Source organism: Vigna angularis, chromosome 6 (assembly GCF_016808095.1).
Source record: "Vigna angularis cultivar LongXiaoDou No.4 chromosome 6, ASM1680809v1, whole genome shotgun sequence".
Taxonomy (NCBI): Eukaryota; Viridiplantae; Streptophyta; class Magnoliopsida; order Fabales; family Fabaceae; genus Vigna; species Vigna angularis.
Window position 1 is genome coordinate 26187381 of NC_068975.1, and position 26696 is coordinate 26214076.

A 26696-nucleotide genomic window follows, 5' to 3' on the forward strand; every position below is an offset into this window, starting at 1 on the left:
CTCGATTCTTGACCTATACCAACTCTACTCGACTTGGATTCAGGATGACTCTGTTTGATCTAAGTCAAGTCGAGTTAGTCTGAGTCCAAGTTGACTTAAGTTATCTTGGTCGAGATTGAGTTGTGGTGATCTAGATCCAAGTTAAGTCAAGTGAGCTGAACCTAGGTTGACATGAGTTGGTTTGGCTTAAAATTAAGCTGAACTAGCTCAAGCTCAGATTTAGTCGATTCGACTCGAACCAAAATTAAATTGAGTTAGTTCGAGACAAAAGTCGAGCTGAGTCAAGTTAAATCAAGTTGATTAAGGCCTAGAGCAACCCAAGTCAACCTAAACTCATTCGTAATCAAGTTGTTTTAATCCATGTCTATTAAATTTAATAGTCAGTTTTATTATATTGTTTTCTTTAAATTTAATTTAATTGACAAATAAAATTTAATTTAGATTTAATCCAATTTAAATTGAATTGAAAAAAAAATTAAATATAGTCTATATTAAAGCATATATAAATTATAAACTTGTTGCATATTATATTTAGATTGGATCTTTAAAATATATTTTCAATTATAACTATTAATTAATATTACGGTTAAATAATTGAACCGAACATCATTGCGTTCATTGTTTATAAAATTTTACAAATATTATTTAATCTTCATATTTTTCTTCTTTCTTATTAATTGACATGAAGAAAACACTTTAAAATTCGTTTGATGATAAAAATAAAATAAAATAATAAAATAAAATTTAAATAAACATTATTTTTATCCAATAATAAAATCATATAATAACATATTATGATGACAATGATAATGGTCATGATAATAATAGTAATGATAGGATTAACAATAATTATGAATTTACCGTGATAGTTAGTAAGACTAACAATAACTTTCACATGTCATTTGTTGAAAATTATATTTTATACATCTTTGATAAAATATAAAATCTGAGTTGTTAAAAAGAGAGTTTAGTGGAAAAATATAATATCAACTGAGTCTAACTTATATAAAAGATTGATACCACTTTCAACAATTTTTTTTAAACCATGAACTAAAATATAACTTCCACTTGTCGTTTGTTGATAATGATGTTTTACAGGACTTTTATAAAGTATAAGAAAGATGAGTATTTAGAGAAGGAGTTTCCTGAGAAAATATAACACCAATTAAGTCTAACTCACACATAAGATTGACACTACTTTCAAACTAAAACCAGGTAATTGACTAAAATATAACTTTCAAGTATGGATAAATTCATGTTTGTGAATTAGTGTGATTGATTTCATTATGCATAAAATTAATAAAAAATAGTTAAATTCATTAATAACATAAATAATCTCATACTTTGAAGATGTTTTTGAGAAAATAAAACAAGACTTGTATGAAAGGGATGTACTGCCCAGATGCAGAAGGTGCTGGAAATCCATATGTGAGTCTAAGTCCCACATTGGATAGAAATTAGAAAGTAAAACATTATATAAAGATGAAAAACTTATTAATTCATTGTTTTAAGTAGAGAGTGATGTTAATCTTTTATATGGTTGGACTGATATATGTGTTTCTATCCTTAATAGACTCAAGAGTGGTATAAGAAGTTTTCTGTATACTTTTCTTAGAAAAAAAATGTTTTTTTATGAAGAAAAAAACACGAGGGAACGTTCTAGTTCTTAGAGAAATGATAAGCCTCCACCAAGTCGTAGGAGCATTTTGTTGAAGAAACATCTTCAAAACTTGGATAAAACAATTTCTCGCATAAATTCTTTAGGAGCTGCATACAAAAAAAATAAGATCACGTAATGAACTTTACACCAGATTCATACATTAAACTGAACTAATGCACCTAATTGAATTGCTGCAAGGTAATCAACAATGTCATTTTTTAAGTTAAATATATTTTCCGGGTCTAAATTATTATAAAAAATTGTTTTTCATTCTTAAAATAAATTATAAAGTATTTAATCTTATATTTTACAAAAGTTATGCATAATATATTTTTCAACAAATAACATGTAAAAGTTATATAGCTTGGTGACGAGAAACTTTACTTTTTTTATAGTTAACAAATAAAAAAACGTTTGATGATGCAGATAACATCCATGAAAAGAAAAAGAATGTTGTACCTTCTAAGCCCGTGAAAAGATTAAACTGACCAATAGCCTGCCGTAGGAACATTTCTACTCCACCCACAGTTGTTGCTCCTGCAGCATCGGCTTCCTTCAATAATCTTGTTCTTCTCGGTGTATATACAGCATCAAAGACTAACAAGTAATGTTCCAAAGTTGACTGCAAGAAGAGGACAGCACCAATAATTTTTAATGACAAAACTAAGTGTGCATGTGGTACATTTCTTTAATTAAAAATAAAGTTTCACTTTTATAAATATAATGAAAACTTTTGTTAAAGGAGATTAATTACCATCAAATATAGGTTCTAACCATAACTATGATATCATATTAAGAAATAAACTTTAAACCTAATTCAACTCCACAAAACTAGCTTTTAAGATGAGGTTTGCACTCACTTATATAGTTTAGATTAGCCTTATCTTTAGTTGACGTAGGACTTTCAACAATATTTTAATGTTATTGTGCAAGAGTCATAGAAAAATTGTTTTTTATCACATCGTGAAAACCTGTCATAACAAGATTTAGTATGATCAATAATAATAAGATTTAGTATGATCAATAAATAAGTAACCGTTGTAGTTATTCTAACTTACTATAACATATTCTTGAAAACCTGTCATTGTAAATTCAGCTTAGTATAACATTCGTGAAAACCTGACATAGTAAGTTTAGATTACTATAATGCATTAGTATGACATATTTTAGATCCCTTCAGATAATATTTCAATCTTAGATAAAAACATTAAGAAATTGTATCTATGTTTTTTGTGGTAATTTATTTGAATAAAGAGTGTAGAACCTCTGCCACCGGAATTCTGTCAGTATTTGGATGCATTCCTATAGGTGTTGCATTTGCAAGAATTGCCCCTTTCTCTGGCTCAAAGTTCACCAACTCTTTGTAAAGCTGAGCCTCACCAGATACAGCACAGGCAAGAGATTTTGCTCTGTCTTTTTAAACAAAAATCGAGAATAACAGAAACATTTGTCAATGCAAAAATGATAATAACAATGTGCAATAGAGATACAGAAATAACAGTCAACATACAAACTAACATAATAAATGCCCTTAACAAAACATAAACTACAGGGCAGAGGAGAAACAGTTTACTGTATTGAAATTTGGTATAAGATAGATGTTAATAAAGATTAGTTTTCTAGTGGGTATTTACTAAAGTTCTACATGAAGAAAAGAAAAATAGAAAACTAATAAAAATGATAAGTTGTGTACTCTTGTTAGAAAAATTGTATAAGAAAATTTTGCATGTTGAATAATAATATTTTTTTTAGTATTCATATATGTAGGCCTGAAAATGTGTGATTGCCTACAAAGATCATAGTTCATATAGCTCAAAAGATGAGAAAGAATAAAAGGAAAATTAAATTTATTATAGAGAATATATCCCTTATTTTTATACCAAAATCAATGTCAAATATTACTAGACGAGCTCCTCTGCTTTTAGCACCAAATGCAAGTGCTTTCCCTGCACCTCCCGCACCAACTACCACAAACAATCGACCAGCAAGGGCTGAACCTAAAGATGCTCCACCATCATTGCAACCATGCTCTGACAAATTTTTATTTAGGGGAATCAGTAAAACAGTATTAGTAAAAATTACACAAATTGTAATTTGATATTGCCCACCGGAAGAAGGAATTGAGTTAGATAACAAATTGAAAAAGATTACAAAACTTAGATCAAGATATTTATGTTCTAGTTAAAAAAATTCTCTAATCAAATAACATGTAAAAAAAATTTTAGGCACCCAACAATTCAAGCTTTTAAGAAAATTGGTCCTTGATGTTGTTTTAAATCTCATTTGTTAAATGATAAAGGATTTTATTTTTCGCTTTTAAGACATTCATGTAGTCTATGTTAGATTTATAAAGGAGGAGGTTCACTGAGAAGATACAACATCAACCAGATTTGAACCTAACTACATAAGATATTGACATCGCTTTCTATCCAAAGTCTTAAGGTTTTGGATAGAGAATAGTGTCAATTCCTTATATGATTAAGTTCAAATTTCATTGATGTTGTATCTCTTCAATGAACTTCCTTCCTATAAACTTAATAGTTCTTACAATTATATCTTTTGGCAAGGTCAAGGAAACTAAACTAAGCATAACAGTGCGGAAGAATTACCAATGAGTGCATCCTCAATTGCAGTAATTGCAGCCTCACAATCTGTATTGTAACCAACAAGCTCCCCATCTCCTGGTCTCCTTATGATGGTATTAACAGCTCCTATAGACTGGTTGAACATGAAACGAATTGATTATGCATTAATAAAAATTCATTATGGAAGAATAGCTGCATCATAAGTCCAGTTTAAAAGAGCACCATTAATTTCAACTGATAGCTTACCTTACTAAGTTAATTTTCATTGAACTAATTTAGACAGACTAATCTTTCAGAATAACATCAGTGTCATTTCAAATTATCAGTTTTCAACTCTAAAAGAAAAATACATAAAAACGCTCAGTTAATGCATGGAAAGACATACTTCAATTATATTTATATGGACCACCCAAACATATGGTCACGGAATCAAGTTACTGGAAATAGTACATGGTTCTATTTACCAAATTTTGTGTTGACGTTATAAAACTAGCTTAAATTGTTTAATGAGCTTTTGAGACTGCAACCATTGAAAGTCCCATATTTAGTACAAATGAACGAACTTTAAGGTTTTGTATTGAAGGTAATGTCAGCTCTCATATAAGACTAGATATCTGTCCCAACAAATAACAAAACTAGGATAGGCGCTACGCTAGCATGATTTTGATATCATGTGAAAAAATAACCTTTAAATCTAATTCAATCTTATAAAACAATCTTGTAAGATGATGTTTACATTCACTTATATATTGTAATTTAGTTTTATCTTTAGTCGATGTAAAATTTTCAATATTTATATCTTAACATAGGGAAGAACTACTATGGAAATTCATGTTCAACCATGATGTTGGAAAAAGACATCTATTGTGGAACACTTGAATGGAAGACTAAGCCAACCTGAGCAAGCGGATGGACTTCATCGCAAAACCTTAGAACTTCTTCCTTATATGGAATCCCAACACTGCAATACAAAAGTCAATGAGAATTTTCCAAATAAGAAGTAAATACAAATCCTTAAATGGTTGAAGTGATAACAAAACTATTAAACAAATTCATTCATGCTAACTGCAACTTCAAACAGTATCAAGTCAGGATGAGGATCTCAAAGTGAAATATATGATTCCAACTTGTAAGTGGATGCATAGCAACATATGACATACCTAAAACCAGAAAAATCAGGGCTTGAATAGGTGCTAAAGAACTCTTTAAGATCGTCAACAAACATGGGGACATAGATTCCATTGTAGTTTACATGTCTGAAGGAAGGATTATGCAATATAGGGCCTTTGCTGTGGCTAACTGGTTTTGAGATGAGCCCAAAAACTTTAGTATCTTCATTGACATCCTCCAATTTATAGGCTTCCTTGAGACTGTCAAGAGAAGGGATACCAAGGATTGGATTTCCTGCCAATGATCCATACACAAAGAACCCACCAAATTTTGGACATAGAAGTTGGCTTATAAGTCCTCTTTCTCCACAAGAGTAAGCAATCAATGGTACCTGCAGATTCTAACCAGAGCAGGCAAACATTATAAAGTAGAAACAAATAATGAGAAAATTAATTTTACTACGACACAAAAATATTGAAAAGATCAGAACAGAAGAGAGAACAGGTTGTCAGATTTCCATCTTTTTACATTAGAAACACCTTCTTCACAAAAGTCATTTTTATTCCACACTGAACGAAACCAAGAGAACAAGATTTCTCCTACTGGCTCTGTCTAGTGCCAAAATTACTATTTCTTTAGTACAATTTATATTGGAAATACTGTCATTGAAGAGATGTAAGTGTTGGAAGTTCCATATCGACTAGAGATAAGGCCTTAGAGTATATAAGTGGGTGCAAACCTCATCTTACAAGCCGGTTTTGTGAGGTTAAGTTAGGCTTAAAGTCCACCTTTTAACATGACATCAGAGTTATGGTTAGAGCATATCCTAACGATATTTTGTTGTTTGTTGAGCATATTATTCTATCCGTTATTAGACTTAAATTCCACCTCTAAACCGTAAGCTTAAAAAAAACGAGAAAAATCCATGCCTGACAATGAGGAAACAAGCTAAATATTCTTGTAAGCTCTGTTATATCAGCTGCATGTGTAACAAGTTTGATGATATCTGATCCAGTTGCTTGCATTCGTGCAACAAGTTGAAGGAGTTCTTCTTGCGGAGGGGTGATGTCATCCACATAGCAAGAAACAATTATTTTTCCATGACTGTTATGATTTCTCTTATGTTCCAGCAATGTAGGAAGACAAGAAGCATCCTGAACAACCATACAGTGTAATGATAAGCACCCAAGTGGGATTTCACTCTCTAAGAGTGCATAATTCAGTGGCTGTTTATGATAAGCAAATGCATGTGATAAGCTTATTTCAAAAATAACATCATGCAATAGGTGATATATATATTTTTACAAATGTATGAAAGTTCTTCAAACATATAAATACATAACTGCGATTATATGGATGAAAATTAGAATTGCATTAATGAGATATTGTAAGAAAAATTTATAAGTGATACCTTCAGCTCAACCTCTATGAAATCAGCCCCCAATTCCAGAGCTAATTGCAATGCTTCCAGTAGCATGCTGTCATCGCCTTTGGATAAACTATCATCCCATTTTTTCCTTTAAACAAGTAAATAGAACAAACACATTGAATGCAAAGGGAGTAAGATACAATAGCAGGATAAGTTTGTGGTAAAGTTAAAAAGGAGGCGATGAAAATAAATGATCTAGCGAGAGACTGTTCCCACTTAATCAGTTGTCTCAAGTTTGAATTTTAAACATGAAACTGATACTGTTTCAACTTAATCAGTAGTCTAAAATTTAAATTTTGGACTATCACTTTAAGCACTGCAAAGATGGGTGTAAATCTATCTTTAAGCCGATTTTATAAAATTGAATTAGTCTTAAAGTCAATTCTTAACATGAATTAGAGTTTATTCTAGCAAGATTTCTTGTTTGTTGTGCTATTATTCCACTTGTTGTCCAAATATTTATTGTTTGTTTGATATATTATTTCACTGGCTTCATATTTGGAAAACAGAAAAAGAGAAAACAATAATGACTATATTACAAAAGATGCACCAAGAAAATACACTACTGATAAAACATCACTCAAGCTGACATAAAGTATCAACATCGTCTCAAACTCAAAACCTTAATAAATTTATAGATTTTCTTGTTTATTTCTACTACATATGTGAATTAGACTCCTTATATTCCAACAAAACAAACATAATAAGAGAGTTGAGATGAATTACCTGTTAGCAATAAGCACGGGTAGTGGCTTATTTTGAAGGATGATTTTGAGGTGAAGGAGAGGGTGAAAGCTGGTGATGCAGTCCAGCCTAATCTCTACTGTATCAGCACCTTCTGCCTTTGCATGTTTCATGTTATTCACGATCTGCTCAACAGATACAGATTGTTGTTCATGTGTCATTGGAGCACAAATGTTCAACACCTGGTTAGCACTACCCATTTCTTTTGATTTCTGAAACAGTTCAAAAACCACACAGCAGATTAATTGTTAAGAGAAGCAAAGGTCTCTGATAGTTATCAAAAGCTGACGGGGTACCCACCAATATGATAAAAGTAATGATTTTAAAACTCATTCAACTTTATTAGGTTTGATGAGTAATGATATGTTTACGTATTTTTACATGACAAATAATACAAAAATAAAATAATCATAAAAAATAATTTTTTGTATTTTTTTAAGAAAAAAAATGGTAAAAAGTAAAAAAAAAATAATATTAAATGAATCTAAAAAAATTATGTGTCAAATTAACATTTTTCTTCAATTTTATACAAGTCCACAGGTTTTAAACCAGAACATGATTAAATAATACTATTACTACTCTAATCCAGACAAACAAGAGTGGGTTTTGTTAGATTAATTCTAATAAAATAAACACAAGCCTAAAGTAAGATAGTGGGTTATCTAAACCCAACTCCAATGATAAGAAATTAGGCACTCACAATTAAAAGTTTCACAAACTATAAATTCTCGTGCAAAAGGTCGAATATTCTCTTGTGTGGATTGGTGAGCGGAAATTTCAAAATTTTTTCAATTCAATCTAATTCGAATTTGTGGTAAATCAAGTTTACTCATGGTTTCAACGCGTCTTGACAATACTAGTTAAGTGTATATTTAAAGGAGAGTTGCTAATTGTTCACACAGTTACGAAGAAATGTTAATGACATTTTTATATTACTAATCCAAATAAGGTATGATTTTTAATAATAAGGTTTGAAACAAATGTTATAAATATATATATAAGTTGTTTAAAAAAATTTGATACTGAGACTTGTATGCAATATAATATAATAAGACATTATCTCAGTTTTTTTCTAAAAGTCCCTTTAAAAACTGTAGATATTTTAGGTAGACAAACTCATTACTCATTTAACTAGGTATTGTGTTTTGATGTATAAATTCAACCCAACTCATCTATTTATATATTATTAATTTCTATTTATTATATATATGTGGGTCTTATAAAAGATACCAATGGAAAACGACAACATATATACGATGTTTATTCTTCTTGCTTTAATGTCTTTGCCTAAACGTTATTTACGTCTTCTTATCTCCACTTTTTTCTTCTTCTTTTAATTTAAGTTTTGATTTGATTTATTTAGATTAATTATTTAATATATATACAAATACTATATAAATATTGTAAACTATATCAAAGTGCAAAAGAAAAATAAAAGTAGTTTTTTAAATTTATATTAATTTTTAATTTCTTAGTATGTTATCCAAATCAAACCTAATTTACAATTAATCAAGTGGGTTTAATTTGCATTTGATTAAAAAATGACGGGTGTTGCTCCTTTCATCACCACCACTTCTCCCTCCACCTCCCTAACATTTTGCAAAAAAATTTTAATTATAAAAATAACATTTTTTACTTTTAACCTTATTTATTTACTTTAAACTCAAACCCTATCTTTCTATCCATTTTCACTTTTCACTTAGCCGACCTCTCAACTCCCCTTCTTTCTCTCTTTTCATCACCCCCCAACTCCACTACATTTCGTTCTTCTCATCTCTCATCTCTTCTTTCTCTCCTTCATATCCGTTTACGCAGCCCCACCCCCAACTCTTCAAGTCTCATTTTCTTGCTTCGGAGGTGCAGTGGTGCGGCGGTGAGGCGGTGTGTGCGGTGGTCAATGGTGCTTCGCATCTTGGGTCTACGAGAGGTTAGGATCTTCGTTTCGTTTCTTGCTTCACATGATATTTTTAATTTTTTTTTCGTAAATATATTGAATATGTTGTCTTTGTTGTGGATGCTGTGGTGGTTCGTGTTTTGTCTGTGTTTTTTGTTTTCTTTGTGTGTGCATGTGTTCGGAGGAAGAAGATAACAGGCCCTGAATGGATGTCGCATATCCGTTTGGCCCTGAAACGGATGATGATATTCGTTCAAGCTTTGGATGATCTTTTATTTTTTATTTTTTTAGTTTTTAGTTTATTATTAGTTTTTAGTTATTTTTATCAACTAATTTTATTTTAATTTTTTATTTTCAATTAATTTGTTACGTAATTATTTTATTTTATTTTTTTTAGTTTATTAATTTATTATATTTTTAATTAATTTATAGAGTATTTAAATTTAGTGTTTTTATAATTTGTTATTTATTTATATCTAAATTAAAATTATTTTATTTAATGAAATAATTATTATTAAATTAATGAAAAATAATATTAATTTAATGAAATAATTATTAATTTAATTAAAAATGTTTTTGTCAGAAATGGTAAGAACAAGAGGTGCATTTTTAGTTCTCGTGGAGAAAGCTCTCGAGGAGAGAGTTTTTCACATGGTGAAGGTAGGAGATGACCTACAGCTTCGGCTCGGAGAAGACGTGCAACTCCTATTCAGATGACCCTATAGCCGAGGACCGAGCGTTTGAGGAGAGGCATATAAGGCCTATGAGGGTCTTGTTCAGGAGGAGGCATTTGAGGCCCCTAACGACGATAATGAAGAGGAGGAACATGTCGATGTTCCTGACATACAGGAGGAGGATGTCGGTGGATTTCCTGGAGGTCCACGTGATGCTTCATTGCTGACGTACTATGTTCAGCATGTTGCTTATGGTATTTCGCAGGACCGGGTGAGTGCATAACTTAAATTTTAATTATTAAGTTTTTTTCGAATACAAATGATATTACATATTGTTGTGTAGGATCGAGGGGAGATACTGAAGTTGATCTCCCATGGTAAAAAAATTAATAAGTTAGGACCGTGCGCCGAAGGAATAACACATTGTCTTGAATTCCTCGTTGATGCCTCTCATAGATATTTTCTATGATTACGTTGATAAGGACTTGTTGCTTGGTTTCATAGAGAGATTGAACTTTGAGACGAGTATTTTCCATCTCCCTGTAGGGGAGATGTCGATCACTCTTGACGATGTCTTCACTTTACTTCACCTCCCAGTATTGGGACAGTTATATGATTTGGAGGAGTTAGAGTTTGAGGAGGTCGTACAACCCTTGTAGACCTGTTCGGCGTTGATGGTGGCGTAGCTGGTGCTGAGATGGAGGATGCACGTGATCCGAAAGTCAGACTCAGCTGGCTCAGAGAGATATATGTTCAGAGGTGTTAGTCGCAACATTGGGACTATGCTGCCAGAGCATATTTGTTGCATCTAGTAGGATGCACGATTTTTGCAAATAAAAGTGTCACTTCTATATGCGTGTCTTACCTACTATTATTTAGAGATGTACACGCGTGTGACAGATATGCTTGGGGTGTTGCTGCACTCGCCCATTTGTACGACCAGATCGGGGATGCGAGTCTGGCTTCCACGAAGTAGATGACTGGATATCTAACTTTGTTTCAGGTACAGACATATACCCTTCACATTTATTTGATGTACTTATTTCCATGTTCAAAGACGAAAGATATTTAATTGAATAGTTGCATTTTTAGAGTTGGATATACGAGCATTTCCCTAGCATGGGAAGGAGGCGGTTGGTGTCTTCTTATGATGACACCACACCACGTGCGGCTAGGTGGCAGAGCCCTTGGCAGAGTTCGACTCTTGCAGAGATTCGGTCGCAGTTGGATGGCCTGACATATAGTGGAGTTGTATGGCATCCATATGAGGGACATCGAGGCATTCGTCCATTCTTCGACATCTGTATGTATTCTGGATGGATTCAGATTGGTGACACCCTTTCCCGTCATTTACCTGAGCGTGTGATGAGGCAATTTGGGTTATACCAGAAGATTCCACGACCACCCACTGCCGTTGCAGATGCAGATGTAGTCACTGTTGATTATACGTGGTTGCACTTCATGAATCACGTTATTATGAATGTGAGACAGGCACCATACCCTTCTGAATGTGTCGATGGATACATACAATGGTTTTGGAGGGCTTCACATCCCTATATTATTCTTGCTCCACCTCACGCGAGACTGGCTCTTGCGCCTACATAGCGCCCAAATGTCCTATAGGAGGCACAACCCCATCGTAGATCCTCTCCACCTTCACCATCTGGCGTCGTGGTATGTTATTTTTCATTGCTTATGTTATAAAATTTTCTTAACCATGTTTATTTATTTGTTTGATATAACTATAATGTAAGATCCTTGAAAATATTTGTTAGATACTAGAAAAAAAATAATAAAAAAAATAAAAAAAAATTAGTGAATAGTAAATTGTGAATAGTAAAAAGTGAATAGTAAAAAAAAAATTTATTTTTGGAAAGGATAAGTGTTACACGTAGCTTTGAGATCAGAATTCACCAATTTGCAAATAAAAAATTATTTTTGTAATAGTAAAATGAATAAAAAAAATGAATAGTAAAAATGAATAGTAAAAATGAATAGTAAATTTTTTTACTATAAATAGCCAAGGGGGGGAGGCTGGAAATTTACACAAAAATTCTAGAGAAATTGTGAGAGAAGAGAGTTGGAGTAAATTCTAGTTGAAGAGGGGAAATTCTGGAAGTTTCCGGAGAACGGTTTGAGAAGAGGAAACTAAGTCTGGAATAGAGGTAAGGGGAGCTAACTTTGAGTATTTCCCTTTGTATTATCTTGAGTCTTGAATATGCTATATTTTGCTTTTGTCTGATCTTAAATCTTGAATATGGAGTATTTTGTTTCTGTATGATCTTGAATTTAAATGAGAGTATGCTTTTGTGTTGATATCCAAGTGTGATAGTTGTAAAATGTGATGTTGATTATATTATGCCATTTGTATGTTATTAGTTGTTTATTTTTGTATTTTGGAAGGATTAGAAATTGTCTAACCGGCTCTGCCAGATTCAATTTCTTGTTTCCCCAAACATTTTATTGATTTCCTTATTTATTTTTATTGTATTTTGGAAGGATTAGAAGTTGTCTAACCGGCTCTGCCAGATTCAACTTCTTGTTTCCCCAAACTATTTATTGCTTTACTTATTTATTTTATTGCATTTTTGGAAGGATTAGAAGTTGTCTAACCGGCTCTGCCAGATTCAACTTCTTGTTTCCCCAGACATGTTAATGTTCGTGTTATTTAATTATATTGTATTTTTGGATGGATTAGAAGTTGTCTAACCGGCTCTGCCAGATTCAACTTCTTGTTTCCCCAGACATGTTAATGTTCGTGTTATTTAATTATATTGTATTTTTGGATGGATTAGAAGTTGTCTAACCGGCTCTGCCAGATTCAACTTCTTGTTTCCCCAGAAATTTTATTGTCTTATCTATTTTTTTATTGCATCTTTGTGGAAGGATGAGAAGTTGTCTAACCGGCTCTGCCAGATTCAACTTCTTGTTTCCCCTGAATTTTTATATTAATATTATTTTGATGGTAAGGGCAACTAATTATTTTTGTATGAATTTATAAATATACGAATGTTGAACTGGTGTTCTCTTGCGAAACTGTTTTATGACTTTTATTATATTGGGTGTTATAACTGAAACTGTTAAATTGTACATGTTGAGATGCGATGAATTTATTGAATGAGTTTGTTGGCTGAAATTGATCTTGTTGGAAGGTCTGGAGTAAGGGTTCTGTAATTGCTTATATATGAGTATTAAATAGATATACAGATATTGTTTGAGGTTGTTGTGAGAGGAAGTAAAAATATTAAAATTAGGCATTTTAGATTTAGAGCATAAGACAACAAGGTAGATAAATTAAATAAATAAATTGATTAATTATTGAGGGCCTCCCTTTGTTGGTAGGATAGAAGAACCTTAAAAACCTGAGTTGGCACATCCCTGATCATAGAGCAGCCCTGGCCTGGTCCAGTCAGTTGTGACTAGTCATATGTGCTGGCGTCGAAGGTGAGTTTGATGCGTTCAGACATCTGGGTCCTCTCCGGTGACCAATTGGAGTAAAGAAAAATCTCTACTAAGATGAAAATAAAATAAAACAAGTTGATTGTAGATGCATAATATTATCATGGTAAAAATTTCATATATATTTTATTTATTATTACATTGAGCCCATACTTTAATATGTAGTTCCTACGATATGTTGATATATTTTGGTTGATCCATGATCTTTGTTTGGTGAAAATATGTTGAGTTATACTCGTTATGGGCAAAATGAGTTTATAATATGAAGCATAATATATGGTAATATGTTTAATTTATTGATACCAAAACGGGTTATTATGAATTCTTGATTAAAGAATGAACATGATTGAGTTAGGTGGATAAGAGGGTATGAATTGTTGGTTTTATGAAATGTTGGAGTGGATATGAGAAATCATTACTTATGAAATGATGTTTACTACCGGGAGTAGTATGTTCGAGTTATACCATGAGAGTTTGGTATGAGCAAAGTAACACCTGAGGTTTATGAAAGCAGGCAGAAAGTGGTCTGACCATAAGGCTTTGACATAAACATATGATTCGTAAGTTATATAGAAGCAGGCAGAGAGGGGTCTGACCATAAGGCTTCAGAAAGTAAGACATAGTATATAAGTGAGGCTTAAGGAAGCAGGCAGAGAGCGGTCTGACCATAAGGCTTCATGAGTAAGCATGGTACACTTGTAAGATTTATGGAAATGGGAAAGATGACTTTGATAATGATGAATTAATGACATCGGAATAATGATATTTTATCAATTGCAGAAATACATGATTATAATATTTTTATTACAAGTTTAATGATTTTATGATAAGGTTGGCTTACCCTTATTTGTTTGTACTATGATCATATAACTCATGTTATATGTGATTAGATAATGTTGCAGATGCGGTTGAACAAGCTTAGAGATGAGAGAGATGCGGGGAAAAACTTTCAGGGATTTTTGTAAAAAGAATAAATTTGTATTGGGAAGATTATGTTGTGTAAAACTTATAAGTTGAAATTTCAATGGTGAAGACTATATTGTTTAAAGTTTGTAAGTTTGGTATTGTACTTTGGATTAAATGAAATAAAGTTTGATTGTTTATAAGAGATATCAAATTAATTTAGTCTTTACTATCAGTAATACCCTTTAAAATAGTAGGGTGTTACATATAACGCATGCTAGATTTAGGCGAATGGCGAGAATGTTACAATCGTTGATATCGTGTCGTCATGTGACTGAGGGTACTGTTGCACATCAGGTGTCGGTGGACCTGCTTCAGATTGCTAATGAGGGCATCGACGAATATTCTCGACTAGGAGAGGGCAAAGACATGTGCGTGGTAGACGGTTGACGTCTAATTGTTAGGACTTTGTATTTCATTTTTTTAACAAGTTAGACACACAAGATTATGTGTTATTTGGGATACACTAATGTTTACCTTAAGTGTTCGTTAAATAATTTTCTTTTCCACAATTTGGCCTTAAGTAAATTACTACATTTTGTATGTTTTACATTGTTAATGTAGCCGTACTTTTTAATTTTAACATTTGTATGAATATGCATTTAATATTTTAGCATTGTTAATGTAGTTATACATTTTCATTTCTTAATTTTTTTTGTATTTCCTCAATATAAAATTTAGATAGCATAACCAATGTTTTCGACAATTAAACATATATTATCGGGGTTTATATCGAGCTCGTAATAATGGTATTAATTATGTTCCATCACAGTCAGTTACCTGGATTTCAAAATCATTGGTTCACAAAACTTAAAATTGAATTTACACCTTAACAAAAAGTAATAGTGTATTTTTACATATCTTCATAAATATCACGAATGACCCAAGTCAACATAAGATGTCGTTACGCCCATCAACTGTGCAAATGCTTGCATCCTACTAGTATAAATAGATGACCACGCTCGTGCCTCAAGATAACAGTGGGTTGAGGAGATGATATTCACCATGGGCAAAGGACAACCTTCTTGTAACTTAACCTACCATAATAAAATTACAATAGTTAATTGAGTCATAAGTAATTTTCAAATGAAATCACAAAATAATATAATTACCTGCACGAAATGACATCCATGAACATGTCCTATACAAATTAACCGATGTTGAGTTATATCAGAAGGTGGTGTGGAACGTAGTGGGAAGATAGTATAATTTTGAGATGATGACATACACACTAAGATGACATTATATCGGTTAGCAATTGCATAACCAATGTTTGGTAATGTCATCCACTTATTCCTGTTAGCCTGTTATGAATAAAAGAAGTTGTTAGATAAAATAAATATAATAAATAAAATACATAAAACAGGAAACACTTACCGTCTATTGTGACTGCACCAACAAAGAGTTTCTTAGTTCTTCTAGTCTATCATACTCTCCTACTAGGCTTGAGTATTCATCACGCCATTGACTGAGTTCTTTTTACAAATCCTTTCTGATAACAGGCCATGAATCTTCTCTGAGTCCCAACAACGCAACAATGCATCTATATCCACAGTGACCATCAACCACAACATCAACAACGTCCACAATGAAGGAGTGAGTAATATAATGAAACTAGTCTATCATTGGAACTCTCTTTTTCTTCACTACATTTGGCTTTGATTGTAATTTACTTTTCACAATTGAAGATTCTATGGTTGAATGAAAGGCATCGACATACTCAAAATATGATGGATCCCGCGTAGTAGACCTTTCTCTTCGTTGAACTTTACTTTTTTGAGCACCCTTTGTCTTGACTTTATGTAATGAAAGGACCATTGATGTCAATGTAGGACAAGTAATGTCAAGTAACTTCTACTTGATGGTGACTTTACCTCCAATGTCAACCTCATTGAATCGTTCTTCTACTTGTTTCAACTCATTTTTAATGGATAACTCGGGCTTGATTTCATTTAATTCAACATTTGAGAAATACAATCTTCGCCACATGATATGAAATTCACCCAGAGGGATCAATCCAACATCATATCGTGCTAATTCACATGCACAGGAGACACCAAATGTACGTCTCAATACGCATCCACACTTTGATGAGTCCAATTCCTATCTGCTGCACTCTTTCCAATTCCTTAGCAATGAGATCCAATGCATATCGAGAGACACGCCCAATAAGTTTTCTATATATGTATCCTTTAAAAGGGTCACTCATGAGCAACAAACTTCTTTCAAATGACGCCTTAATCTTGTTGTGTTGTAGGATAACGACGTTATGAATACTATCCCAACAAGAACACAAATCACCCATACTATTGCCCAGAACTTTCTTCAGACTCCAATGAGCGGACTCAACCCTGAAATAAAAAAAAACCATCAACAAGTGCAAATAAATATTTATCTACAAAACAAATAAATAAAATAATATTACAACATACCTATTTGTGGTTGTGTTCCCTAAATGCATTACTCTGTTTGTCCAGAACTTTACAAAGTATGTACTGTACGGAATAATCCAAGTCTGATTCACATATTCAAAGGATAAAGGCCATGAACTATTTGCGTATTAAAGACCATTCACATACTCAACAAACAAGCTCTCATCAGCACAATCCATCACATTTTCCCATGCATCCATCAACACATCCCAAACCTCAGTAGAATGAACTAACATTTTGCATTTAGCTTTAACATTTTTAAGGATGTGGAACTGACAAACATCTGATATGACTCAGGGAATACATTTGCAATGGCATTCATCAAAGTCAAGTCTCGGTCAATGACAATGACTTTAGGACCACCCTCAAATGTTAAAAATAAACCTTTCAGCTTTTCCAAAGCCCATGTGAAATTACTCTGTCGTTCAGTAGACAAGAAAGCAAATGTTGCAGAGAAGTTTAACCCTGTAGACGTCATGCCTACAATCTCAAGCAACAGAAGTTTGTATTTGTTTGTTTTATATGTGAAATCCATCAAAAATACAACATTAAATGAGTTTAACAATTTCACCGCATCAGGATGTGTCCAAAACAGGTCAGTAACAACCTCTGAATCGTTAGCACACCTACTCCAATGAATGTACTTTTCTCGGTCCAATAACATCATAAGTTGTTGTAGTTCAGTTCTGGACCCTCTCAATGATCGTTTATATGCTTGCCTTGCGTTGTAGATTTGTTTAATCGTTGTGACATTTCGATCATTATTTTGTTTGAGGGTTAATAAAATATTTGCAGGTGAACTTTACTCTTTGTCATATCAACCAGTAATGACTACTCACTCATATTTAACCTGCTAACATAAGGATGCCCAACTAAAGTTTCAGCCAACTCATGGTTGTGATGTCCACACATCACCTTCAACACTCATCCATCCCCGTCTGAACATGATTTACCCTTTAATCTAAACGGACACTCACATTTACGAGTGTCGTATACACTAAGCACCGCATCGGCTTTGTATTTCTGATATTTCCCTCTTCTTTCACATCCAAGTATGACGAACGTTTTTCTTTCCCGTACACCAGTAGCTATATTAGATCTTACTATTACCACAACAAATCCTAAATCATAAGTCATCCCTCTTACCCAATCAATTAAGTGCTCCCGTGAACGAAATATTTCATTTATTGTAAATTTATTTGTCAAATCTCCCTCTCCAACTTCGCTAATGAATGAAGAGAAATCAGATATCAAACTAGAACCAACTTGAGAATCCATATGAAGATATTCATCCATTTTAAACAATAATCACCTATAAAATTATAAAAAGTCTTATTCATATAATTAATAATTAATCAAACAAATATAAAAATATTAATATAATAAAATTATATATTTTATATAATTAAACTAATAAATAATTTTTTATATAATTATAAAATTGTTAAAGAATACAAAAATCATATATAAAAAATATATATTATACAAAAACATTAAAACAAAAAACTAATTATATATAACGTGCAAAATACAAAAAAATATAAATATAAACTAATAACAATAAATATCTTCAAAAATACATTATTAAAATACATCAAAAATATATTCAAAAATAATACATCAAAACATATAAATTATATTATTAAAATATCTCCAAAATTAATATAAAAAAAATAAACTAATAAAAATAAACATGTAATCTTTAAACGGATGTGAGCATCCGTCAGCGGATGTCAACATCCGTTTAAGGCAAAACGGATATCGACATCTGTTTTCCCTTAAACGGATGTTGACATCCGTTGACGGATGCTCACATCCGTTTAAAGATTATACGTTTATTTTTTTTAGGGTTTATTACGCACCTTCACGACGAATTTCTGCACCTTCACCCTGCACCTTTAAGCACCACCACACCACTACCACACACCGATCTTGGCACAACTGATCAATTGCTTCCACCACCACTTGAATCTCTCACTAAGCACACTGAAAGTCCACCACACTCTCACACCACAATTCTATCACAAATAAAGAATGAGAGGAAGAAGTGAAACGTGAAAAAGAGGAAGAAGAACACAATGAAACAATAAGGGACGAACGATAAAGAGGAAGAAGAGTTGCCGTTGCATACATGTAGAGGATTGGAGTGGATAGAGGTTAAAAAATATTAACCCTAAAATTTTACTAAGGGTAAAATAGGAATCGAAAAATAAAGAGAGGGGTAAAACAGGAATGGGGTGGTGAAAGGAGTAAGGAGTGGTGATGGAGGGAAAAAGGGATGGTGGTGGAGGGAGCACCACTCAAAAATGACACATATCCAACCTAATCTAATTCAAATTATTTTAATTGGTGTAGACAATAATAGGATAGGTTAAAAGGTTACATGAAATGTAACTCAATTCTATCCAGAGTTTTATCTTTAATATGTTTTGAGCATAAATAAATAAAATGAGCAAAATACCTAACTTTTTTAATCACTCTTTAGATACTTCTATTTAGAACAAAAATATTAACTCATTTTTAAAACCCAATTCCTCAAAAATAGTTTTTGTAGAGAATTCTAGCCGGTTGTTTTAATTACCAATACACACGCTTAACATTCTTTGTGTGAAAATTATTATTATCTGAAAACTATAAAGAAAATAAATTTTTTTATTAAAATTAAATTATATACATAAAAGCAGACGGTGTTTCAGTGTATCATTTTTGTCTACGTCAGTTGGGAATAAAACGTTACCATGCTCTCTATTTAGTATTCACATCGATAACAATATTTCAAATTAAAATGAACTGAATAAAAGATTATTAACTTTTTATTTGTTAAAATTTCCAACCAATTTGATCTATTTCAAAAAGATTCAATCTAATTCAACTACTAATAACTACTTCAAGGATAAAGATTCAATCCATCCAATAAAATGGTATATAAAACTATGAAATATGTATATTTAATTACGAAAAAGTAATTGAATTAATTGTATTCGATTAAGTATTAGGAGAGTCTAGTGAACTTCGGAAAATAATAGGTGGAAAATTAATTATCCATAAAATTAAATGGATAAATTTATATTTTTATAATTGGTAGATTTACTCGTTATTGTAGATAAATCGGATGGATAATAGTATGCTTTACCATTCCTCCATCTTCATGTAAGCATCGTAACAGTTAGATCCAAATTCTTGGAGGTGGGTATAGGATCCTATAGAATATGGCAAAATTTTACATTAAATTCGTCGTAATCAAACATTTATATCGTAATCAATTTAAGATAGACTCATAAAGAAGTCATGTTCAATTAAATTGGCAACAAAAAAAAGTTGATACAAATTTTAAAATTATGAGGTTAACCATTCCATACAAGAGTAACAACGTTACAATGGTGAAATTCTCCATGTCTTTCCACACAGCACAATAATTCGATACTATCATACTCTATAGAATTTGCATGTGAAAGAACCAAATCTATCTCAGTAGCCCTTCCTACGCAACCAAGTCGATAACATTTGATATTGTTCAATTCTGTAAAGAAACATTACCCAGTCGATCATTTCATGATAGAAGCGCTTGCAGACATCAAAGCAACGTCTGAACAGTGTTAATGCTTCCCCTCTCACCAGTAATACAACTATGAACTCATCATGCTTTTATACGGACCACAAACGAACCTGCTCAATGATGTAGAAAAGGAGATTGATCAGAGCAACTCATGCAGAGAAGACAAATTTTATACAAACATAATTGTATTTGAGTGTAGAGGTCAATAGATGATAAAATTAGAGAGAAATAAGAATGAGAACGAGAATGCATCCTTATCCTTATTGAAGATAATTGTTACATACAGGTTCTAATTAGACTGATAGTTAAGTGTAACTTCCTAGCGACTATTACCCATGACTAAATGCATTTTATCTCGTGGTACAAGGATGTACTATTTTCTAAGCACCTTAAGTATCATTATTCCAAACCATTAATGTTCATCTGTTCACAACTTACATTTCAAACAAACAGAAATTAGAACTGCATTGTTGACTCAAAATAAAGGAATTTACGCACTGCAATGCTCGTAGTTTTTTTGTTATGCTGAGTGCAATGTTGATAGTTTTCCATAATTAAAGGGAGCAAAAGAAGCAGACAAGATAATGAAAGCATCATTTATCCCACATTAAGACTAAGATACGTACACCTGCAACAGTGACATTCAGGGCTTATGAACACACAGCTAGATAATGTTTACATTTTACATGTACGGGGACAAACAATCTTGTTTAACTTGTCCTAAATTAACAAACACTGGTTAAGAAAAATAAAGGTTAACATAATTTTTTCTATAAACAATGCAAAAATTAAACTTCTTAAACTGAGGCAATAATAGCACTATTTCCACTTTATCATCAGCACCATACAGTACTTTTATTCCGTAACATAAAGATCTGAAAAGTACGGATCATAATAATTTGAAAGTAAACAACAGGATTATCATCAATCAGGCCCTTATTAAACTAAAACGTTAAACAAAGATTCAGGCTTGGTTGGCACACAGCAAAGCTATAGTCTTGTGACTAAGAGAATAGCAATGTCTAATCAAAGAAGCAAGTTCATGAGCCTCTTAAGTCCCCACTTATGAGGGTAAGACCAAGTACATATAGGGCCCCTTGTTTGAGCTGTTTTGAAGGAAAAAGTTATTCTTTAATTAAAAGATGAATTTAAAAATTTGTAATGCAAGTTTTTCTACAGCTAATCAGTCAATGATGAAAGGTTTGTATATGACATATTGTTGTAAAAGCATACAAATTAGGATGCAATAAAAAACAAATATACATACACACTTGCACAACTTCACCCAACATGATTTGATCAAGATACTTGAAAAATTAAGGATGCTCTCACACTCCTAAACTTCACTATAGGCCATTAAATATCAACTAGACTGGAAACCACTTAAACTTTTCTTTCAAACTGATCAAAATCTTGTCACATTTATTTTGCAACAATGCTAGATAATCACAGTTACCAATCCCAACTAGCCCATGTAGAATTTCCAACCTCAAAATTGCTATATGGGATGGCAGAATAATGACTACTAAATTAAACTTTTATTTATAAGTTAAATAATCTATATCAATATGCTACAAATACAAATGTTTAGATATAAAAGTTTACATAAAATTAAAAACGTATTCATTAATAATAATAAAAAGATCTATAATCATCCAAAAGCCCAGTCAACAAAACAAAAAAGAAAGAGCAAAGAACAGTCTACACAGAGAACACAGTAGGGACTGGTCAGAAAACAAAGACAGGGTCGGAAAAGGTCTGACTTGGGTGGAAACTATGCAAATAGCAGTGAATGGAATTGATTTTATCCAAACAGTAGGCAGTGATCATATTTCCATATTCAGAACATGAAACAAGGTTCAATTTTCAAATCCTTTGCCAGAATGAAAGGGATCAAAATTGTGAGATTTCCCCCTAAGCACACATCAAACGATGCAACAAAAAGGCATCGTGAAAAATATAGAAGCCAGATGCCAGAACACAACACTGAATCGATATGGCATCGTGATTACGCACTATTGAAAACTATGGATAACCTTTACCAAACTAAGAAAGATAAATAACTTGTGCATCCAAAAAACATTCATTATGAAAATGAACTCTTCTCTATCCCTAAAAGTACTTCTCTGATCTGTGTTAGAGAAAAAAAGAGAAAAAGAAATACACACATGCAGGAAGGTTTGATATATCCGCAGAAACTGCACAAGGAATTCCCAAGTTGGAAAGAGCTCCTCTAATGATCCCGCATGGGAAATAAAGATGCATGCTCATTGCATGTGCCGCCTTGTTTTCAGCTGTAGGTGAATTGTTATCCTCAACCGAACCAGCATTATCAGTGGATGGATCAACTGACATGCGTGCAAGCCAGCGAAATTTATTATCTTGCAATACAAATGTACCCTGCAACAGAACCAAATACATCCATCTCAATCAAAAACTACATAATTATAATAATAATAATAATAATAATAATAATAATAATAATAAATAAACACTCCCACAGGATTCAATTCCAAACTCACCCTATGGTTCGTCTTCAAGTTATCTATCTGCTTCTTAAATAGCTCAGACCAAAAATCCTTGCAGATGAACTTGATTGCTTCCAGATGATCCGTGAACCGAGGCCGCTCCATGGTATACCTACCAACAAATCACATTTTCACAAATTCACTCAAAATTCATAGTAATTCCACCAGAAAACAACAACGAAGAATTATTACATTACATACGAAAACAATACAAAGTTAACCTACCCTAAATTATCACCACCATCCAGTGATGTCAAAGGTTTACCAAGCAGGTATGCAATAAGCCTAGATATTATCTAAGAAACTTAGTTTAATTTGATTTTAGGGATTATTCGTATAATTGCGTACACTATCTAAAATCAGTAGCACAATGGTGTTATTCAGCACAGATCTCCATAAAGAATATAGAAATTGAAATCCAAATGAAGGTACAAAGATCATACATAATAGGAATTTGATGATGTTATCAGGGACTGGAAACAACCTTTCAGAAAGCTGGTGACCGACCTGATATCCAATGGCCTCGATCCTGCGTGCAGCGAGTTCAGGCTTGTTGGCGTAGAATCGATTGCAGTAACACGCCACCATCTCCGTCAATAAGCTATCAACGCAACTCTCTGAAACTTCACGAACCATTTTCTCTCTCTCTCTCTCTCGCTCTCGCTAACACGCACTCGCTAACAATGGAAAACGAAGGAATCAGAATCACTATACACTCTGAATCTGATTAGTCCTACTCGTCGCTTTTGCTCCCTTGCCTCACCCCGATCCAAACCAACACATCTGAATTGAAATTGCTGCACTTGAATGGGCTTAACTCTGTTACATACTTTGGGCCTGTAGGGCCTTTGGTCCATGATTAAGGCGATTCCTTAGATAATTGGTACTGAGCTGATTCTTTCTGCACCTCCATAATTTCATCCTGCAATTCATACATTTTAAATTTTCAATTTTACCTTTGAACCACACGGTCAAAAATAAGAAACCGAACGAAACATTTTAAATTTTCAATTTTACCTTTGAACCACACGGTCAAAAATAAGAAACCGAACGAAAAAAGAAGGAATATTAAAATAAAATAGATGGATAAAGGTGTCAATTTAAAAGTTACAACGGTGCAGGTAGAAAACTACGGGGGTGGAAGAAGCAAAAGCGTAGTGGAGAATCCCCCAGCCCAAGAAAAGTGGTGTGGGTTCCGAATTCAAAGAGAGGACTCTTTCCTACAGCCAACAATCACGGTATTGCTATATATATCTTCTCCATCACACTCTTCGTGTTCTCCGCCACCTTCTACCTTTTCTCTCCATTTTTCTTCTGCGGCTTTGTACCTTCACGACTCACCACAATGGCCACCAATACACTCGCGGGGTCATCACTCTCCATGCGATCTCTAACTCCCCAAACGCAGGTACCGTTTTCCATTTCCTTTTCCTTATCAATTATAGCTGCTGCTCCGCGCTTTGTTCCCCTTCTTGATCTGTTCATTCCTCGTGGGAAAGTCCTCGATGCGGTCGTTTACATGCTTGTTTTTTTGCTTTATAGGGCACGATTTGCTACCAACACTCCTGAATCTTAATTTTTGTTTATTCCTGTTTAATTTTTTCACTTACTTTCACTAATCGCCAGTTCCACTCATCTTTTTTTTCATTTAAATTATGTCTATTTTAACTGTGAAAGACTTTTAGATAAAAAAATGTATATATGTTTTTTGGGTTTCTCAAGTTTCATGCCAAACAAATGTATAATTTTTTTGCTTTTATTTTTCTGGTTGACAAACGGTGCAAACTTATTAGTGATAGGAGCTGGGCAAAATTTGAAATTTTTTGGACAATATCATGGCATGCTTTCTGCACATATCAATGGTGGTCATTAAATTTTTTTCACATGAAAAAGAACCCGGAAAAACTTTAATGTATTGCAATTAGGTTTTGTTGTTTTATTTTTAATTCATTAATTAATTCTTTAATGAACTTTGTACTGGTGGATTTTTTGAACAGGCCTTCACCTCACTTTCTGGCCGGAGATCTGCTCTGATTTCCAGCTTTGGGAGAAAGAACGTTTCTTTTAACTTGCAGCCAAAACAAATTCGCCTTCAAATTTCCTGTGCTGTAAGTAGCTACTGCAGTGTGTTATTCTTCATATTTTCGTAATTGACTATTTCTTGCGTGGGTATCAAATCCCTGTATTTTAGACTTCTTAAGCCTATTGCCTGTAGGATTTTTCTTCTTCGCGAACTCTCTTTGCTCGAAGCAGGGTGCTTGATAAATATGATTGAGAAAAAATGTTATGTGAAAGGTGAAATAGTATGCTAGTTTATAACGTGAGATCAAACGTCCTTACTTTGGTTGATTATCCTTTGGCCTCAATTAACCCTATGTGTTCCGCACAGTGTATTGACATACATAAATTTCATGCTTTGTAAGAGATGGTTTTAAATGAAGAAACACTGAAAACTACTATTGTGAACTTTTATGTGGATATTGCTGCAAAGGCCATTAACCGTAATATTATAAACGTAAATTATACACACTGATCTGTTTCTTGAAATCTTGTGTTTCATTAATTTTGTAAAGGGTTTTACATGCAGGGAACTGTATGCCTGTTTATGTACAGGTCTTTAATTAATCTCTATTTAACACCAGTTGAAAAATGTGATGCTATTAATGAAAGAATATTTTTTCTATCCCGTCTCCACCAATTTAAATTGATCCATTAATGCTTCGCTTTCTTGAGATTTACCAACGGGTGAAGAAGAACATATGGTGGATGTAACAGACTTTGGCTTTCAAAGGGCTTGATGGCATATTTTGTCATATTTTGTCATATTTTATTGGAATTTAACTAAACAAGCCATAAATGACCAGGACCTGCCTTCTCCCTTTGCTGTGTGTATATGTAGATATGTTTATGTATTTATACTTTTTACGGGCTTATGAAATAACCTTTGAGCAGGCTAAAGCAGAGACAGTGGACAAGGTTTGCGAAATAGTAAAGAAGCAGTTGGCCGTGGCTGAAGGTGAAACTGTGACCGCTGCATCAACATTTCAAAAACTTGGAGCTGATTCCCTTGACACGGTAATGAGAAAAACGTAACGGCATAGTACACAGTATATTACCAGATGGTACCTGTATCTAGCATCCTATATTACATATGCCATGAATAATTGTGGATTTCGTTTAAATATCATGCCTTGTAGGTTGAGATCGTGATGGCACTCGAGGAAGAATTCGGTATTGCCATTGAGGAAGAGAGGGCACAGACCATCACTACAGTTCAGCAAGCTGCAGATCTTATCGAAGATATCATTCAAAACAAGAGTTCTTAGAATAAACATGTACCAGAAGGTTTGAGTAAACATGAACTCAGTCTCCATACCAGTCAACATTTATGGTGTGGGGCAATTTTGAGTCTCGAGTGTTTTAGTTGTGAACTCTGTTGCTTGATAAGATAGTCTGGGAAGACAAGTTAGCCCAGGGGAATTAGTTTTATTAAGTCGTCTTTTTTGCATTAAGTGGTTTATGTCAGTGATGTTAGTTTTACCGGAGATAAGATTATTTATGTCAATGACATTTTATGTTAATTTTATTTAGTTCTCAATTCTTGCTGGGTAATTAAGATAATTTGGCTGCTGCAAAAATTAGGGGAAGAAATTTAACCTGAA

The 26696-nt window shown here is 32.9% G+C and overlaps 4 protein-coding genes and 1 long non-coding RNA gene across 6 annotated transcripts; 2 read left to right on the forward strand and 3 right to left on the reverse strand.

The window, feature by feature from the left end:
- Positions 1–1457: 1457 nt before the first annotated feature.
- LOC108342095 (bifunctional 3-dehydroquinate dehydratase/shikimate dehydrogenase, chloroplastic) lies at positions 1458–7812 on the reverse strand. Of its 2 annotated transcripts, none has more exons than XM_017579799.2 (10): positions 7511–7812; positions 6767–6872; positions 6285–6509; positions 5406–5755; positions 5143–5206; positions 4270–4378; positions 3541–3690; positions 2925–3073; positions 2120–2282; positions 1458–1767 (listed from the first exon to the last, which is right to left on the reverse strand). In XM_017579799.2, exons 1-10 carry the CDS (start codon positions 7726–7728, stop codon positions 1724–1726), a joined length of 1578 nt encoding a protein of 525 aa, XP_017435288.1. In that variant the 5' UTR covers positions 7729–7812; the 3' UTR covers positions 1458–1723. The 2 variants fall into 2 exon arrangements, with proteins under 2 accessions (XP_017435288.1, XP_017435289.1); XM_017579800.2 differs by having other exon boundaries at positions 5406–5746; positions 7511–7810.
- A 3403-nt stretch (positions 7813–11215) lies between these two features.
- On the forward strand, positions 11216–11701 carry LOC108341551 (protein MAINTENANCE OF MERISTEMS). The gene has a single exon (XM_017579222.1). It carries the CDS (start codon positions 11216–11218, stop codon positions 11699–11701), a length of 486 nt encoding a protein of 161 aa, XP_017434711.1.
- Positions 11702–15264: 3563 nt separating this feature from the next.
- Positions 15265–18255, reverse strand: LOC108342694 (uncharacterized). The gene is made up of 4 exons (XR_008249955.1): positions 16951–18255; positions 15896–16869; positions 15631–15822; positions 15265–15555 (listed from the first exon to the last, which is right to left on the reverse strand). It is a non-coding gene; the product is annotated as an uncharacterized LOC108342694 (long non-coding RNA).
- Positions 18256–20270: 2015 nt separating this feature from the next.
- Positions 20271–23820, reverse strand: LOC108343598 (uncharacterized). Its single transcript, XM_017581972.2, has 4 exons — positions 23519–23820; positions 23029–23146; positions 22675–22906; positions 20271–20616 (listed from the first exon to the last, which is right to left on the reverse strand). The coding sequence occupies exons 1-4, from the start codon at positions 23668–23670 to the stop codon at positions 20588–20590; spliced, it is 531 nt and encodes a 176-aa protein (XP_017437461.1). The 5' UTR covers positions 23671–23820; the 3' UTR covers positions 20271–20587.
- A 454-nt stretch (positions 23821–24274) lies between these two features.
- LOC108343211 (acyl carrier protein, chloroplastic) lies at positions 24275–26632 on the forward strand. Its single transcript, XM_017581331.2, has 4 exons — positions 24275–24442; positions 25032–25142; positions 25987–26109; positions 26232–26632. The coding sequence occupies exons 1-4, from the start codon at positions 24380–24382 to the stop codon at positions 26358–26360; spliced, it is 426 nt and encodes a 141-aa protein (XP_017436820.1). The 5' UTR covers positions 24275–24379; the 3' UTR covers positions 26361–26632.
- The last annotated feature ends 64 nt before the right edge of the window (positions 26633–26696 follow it).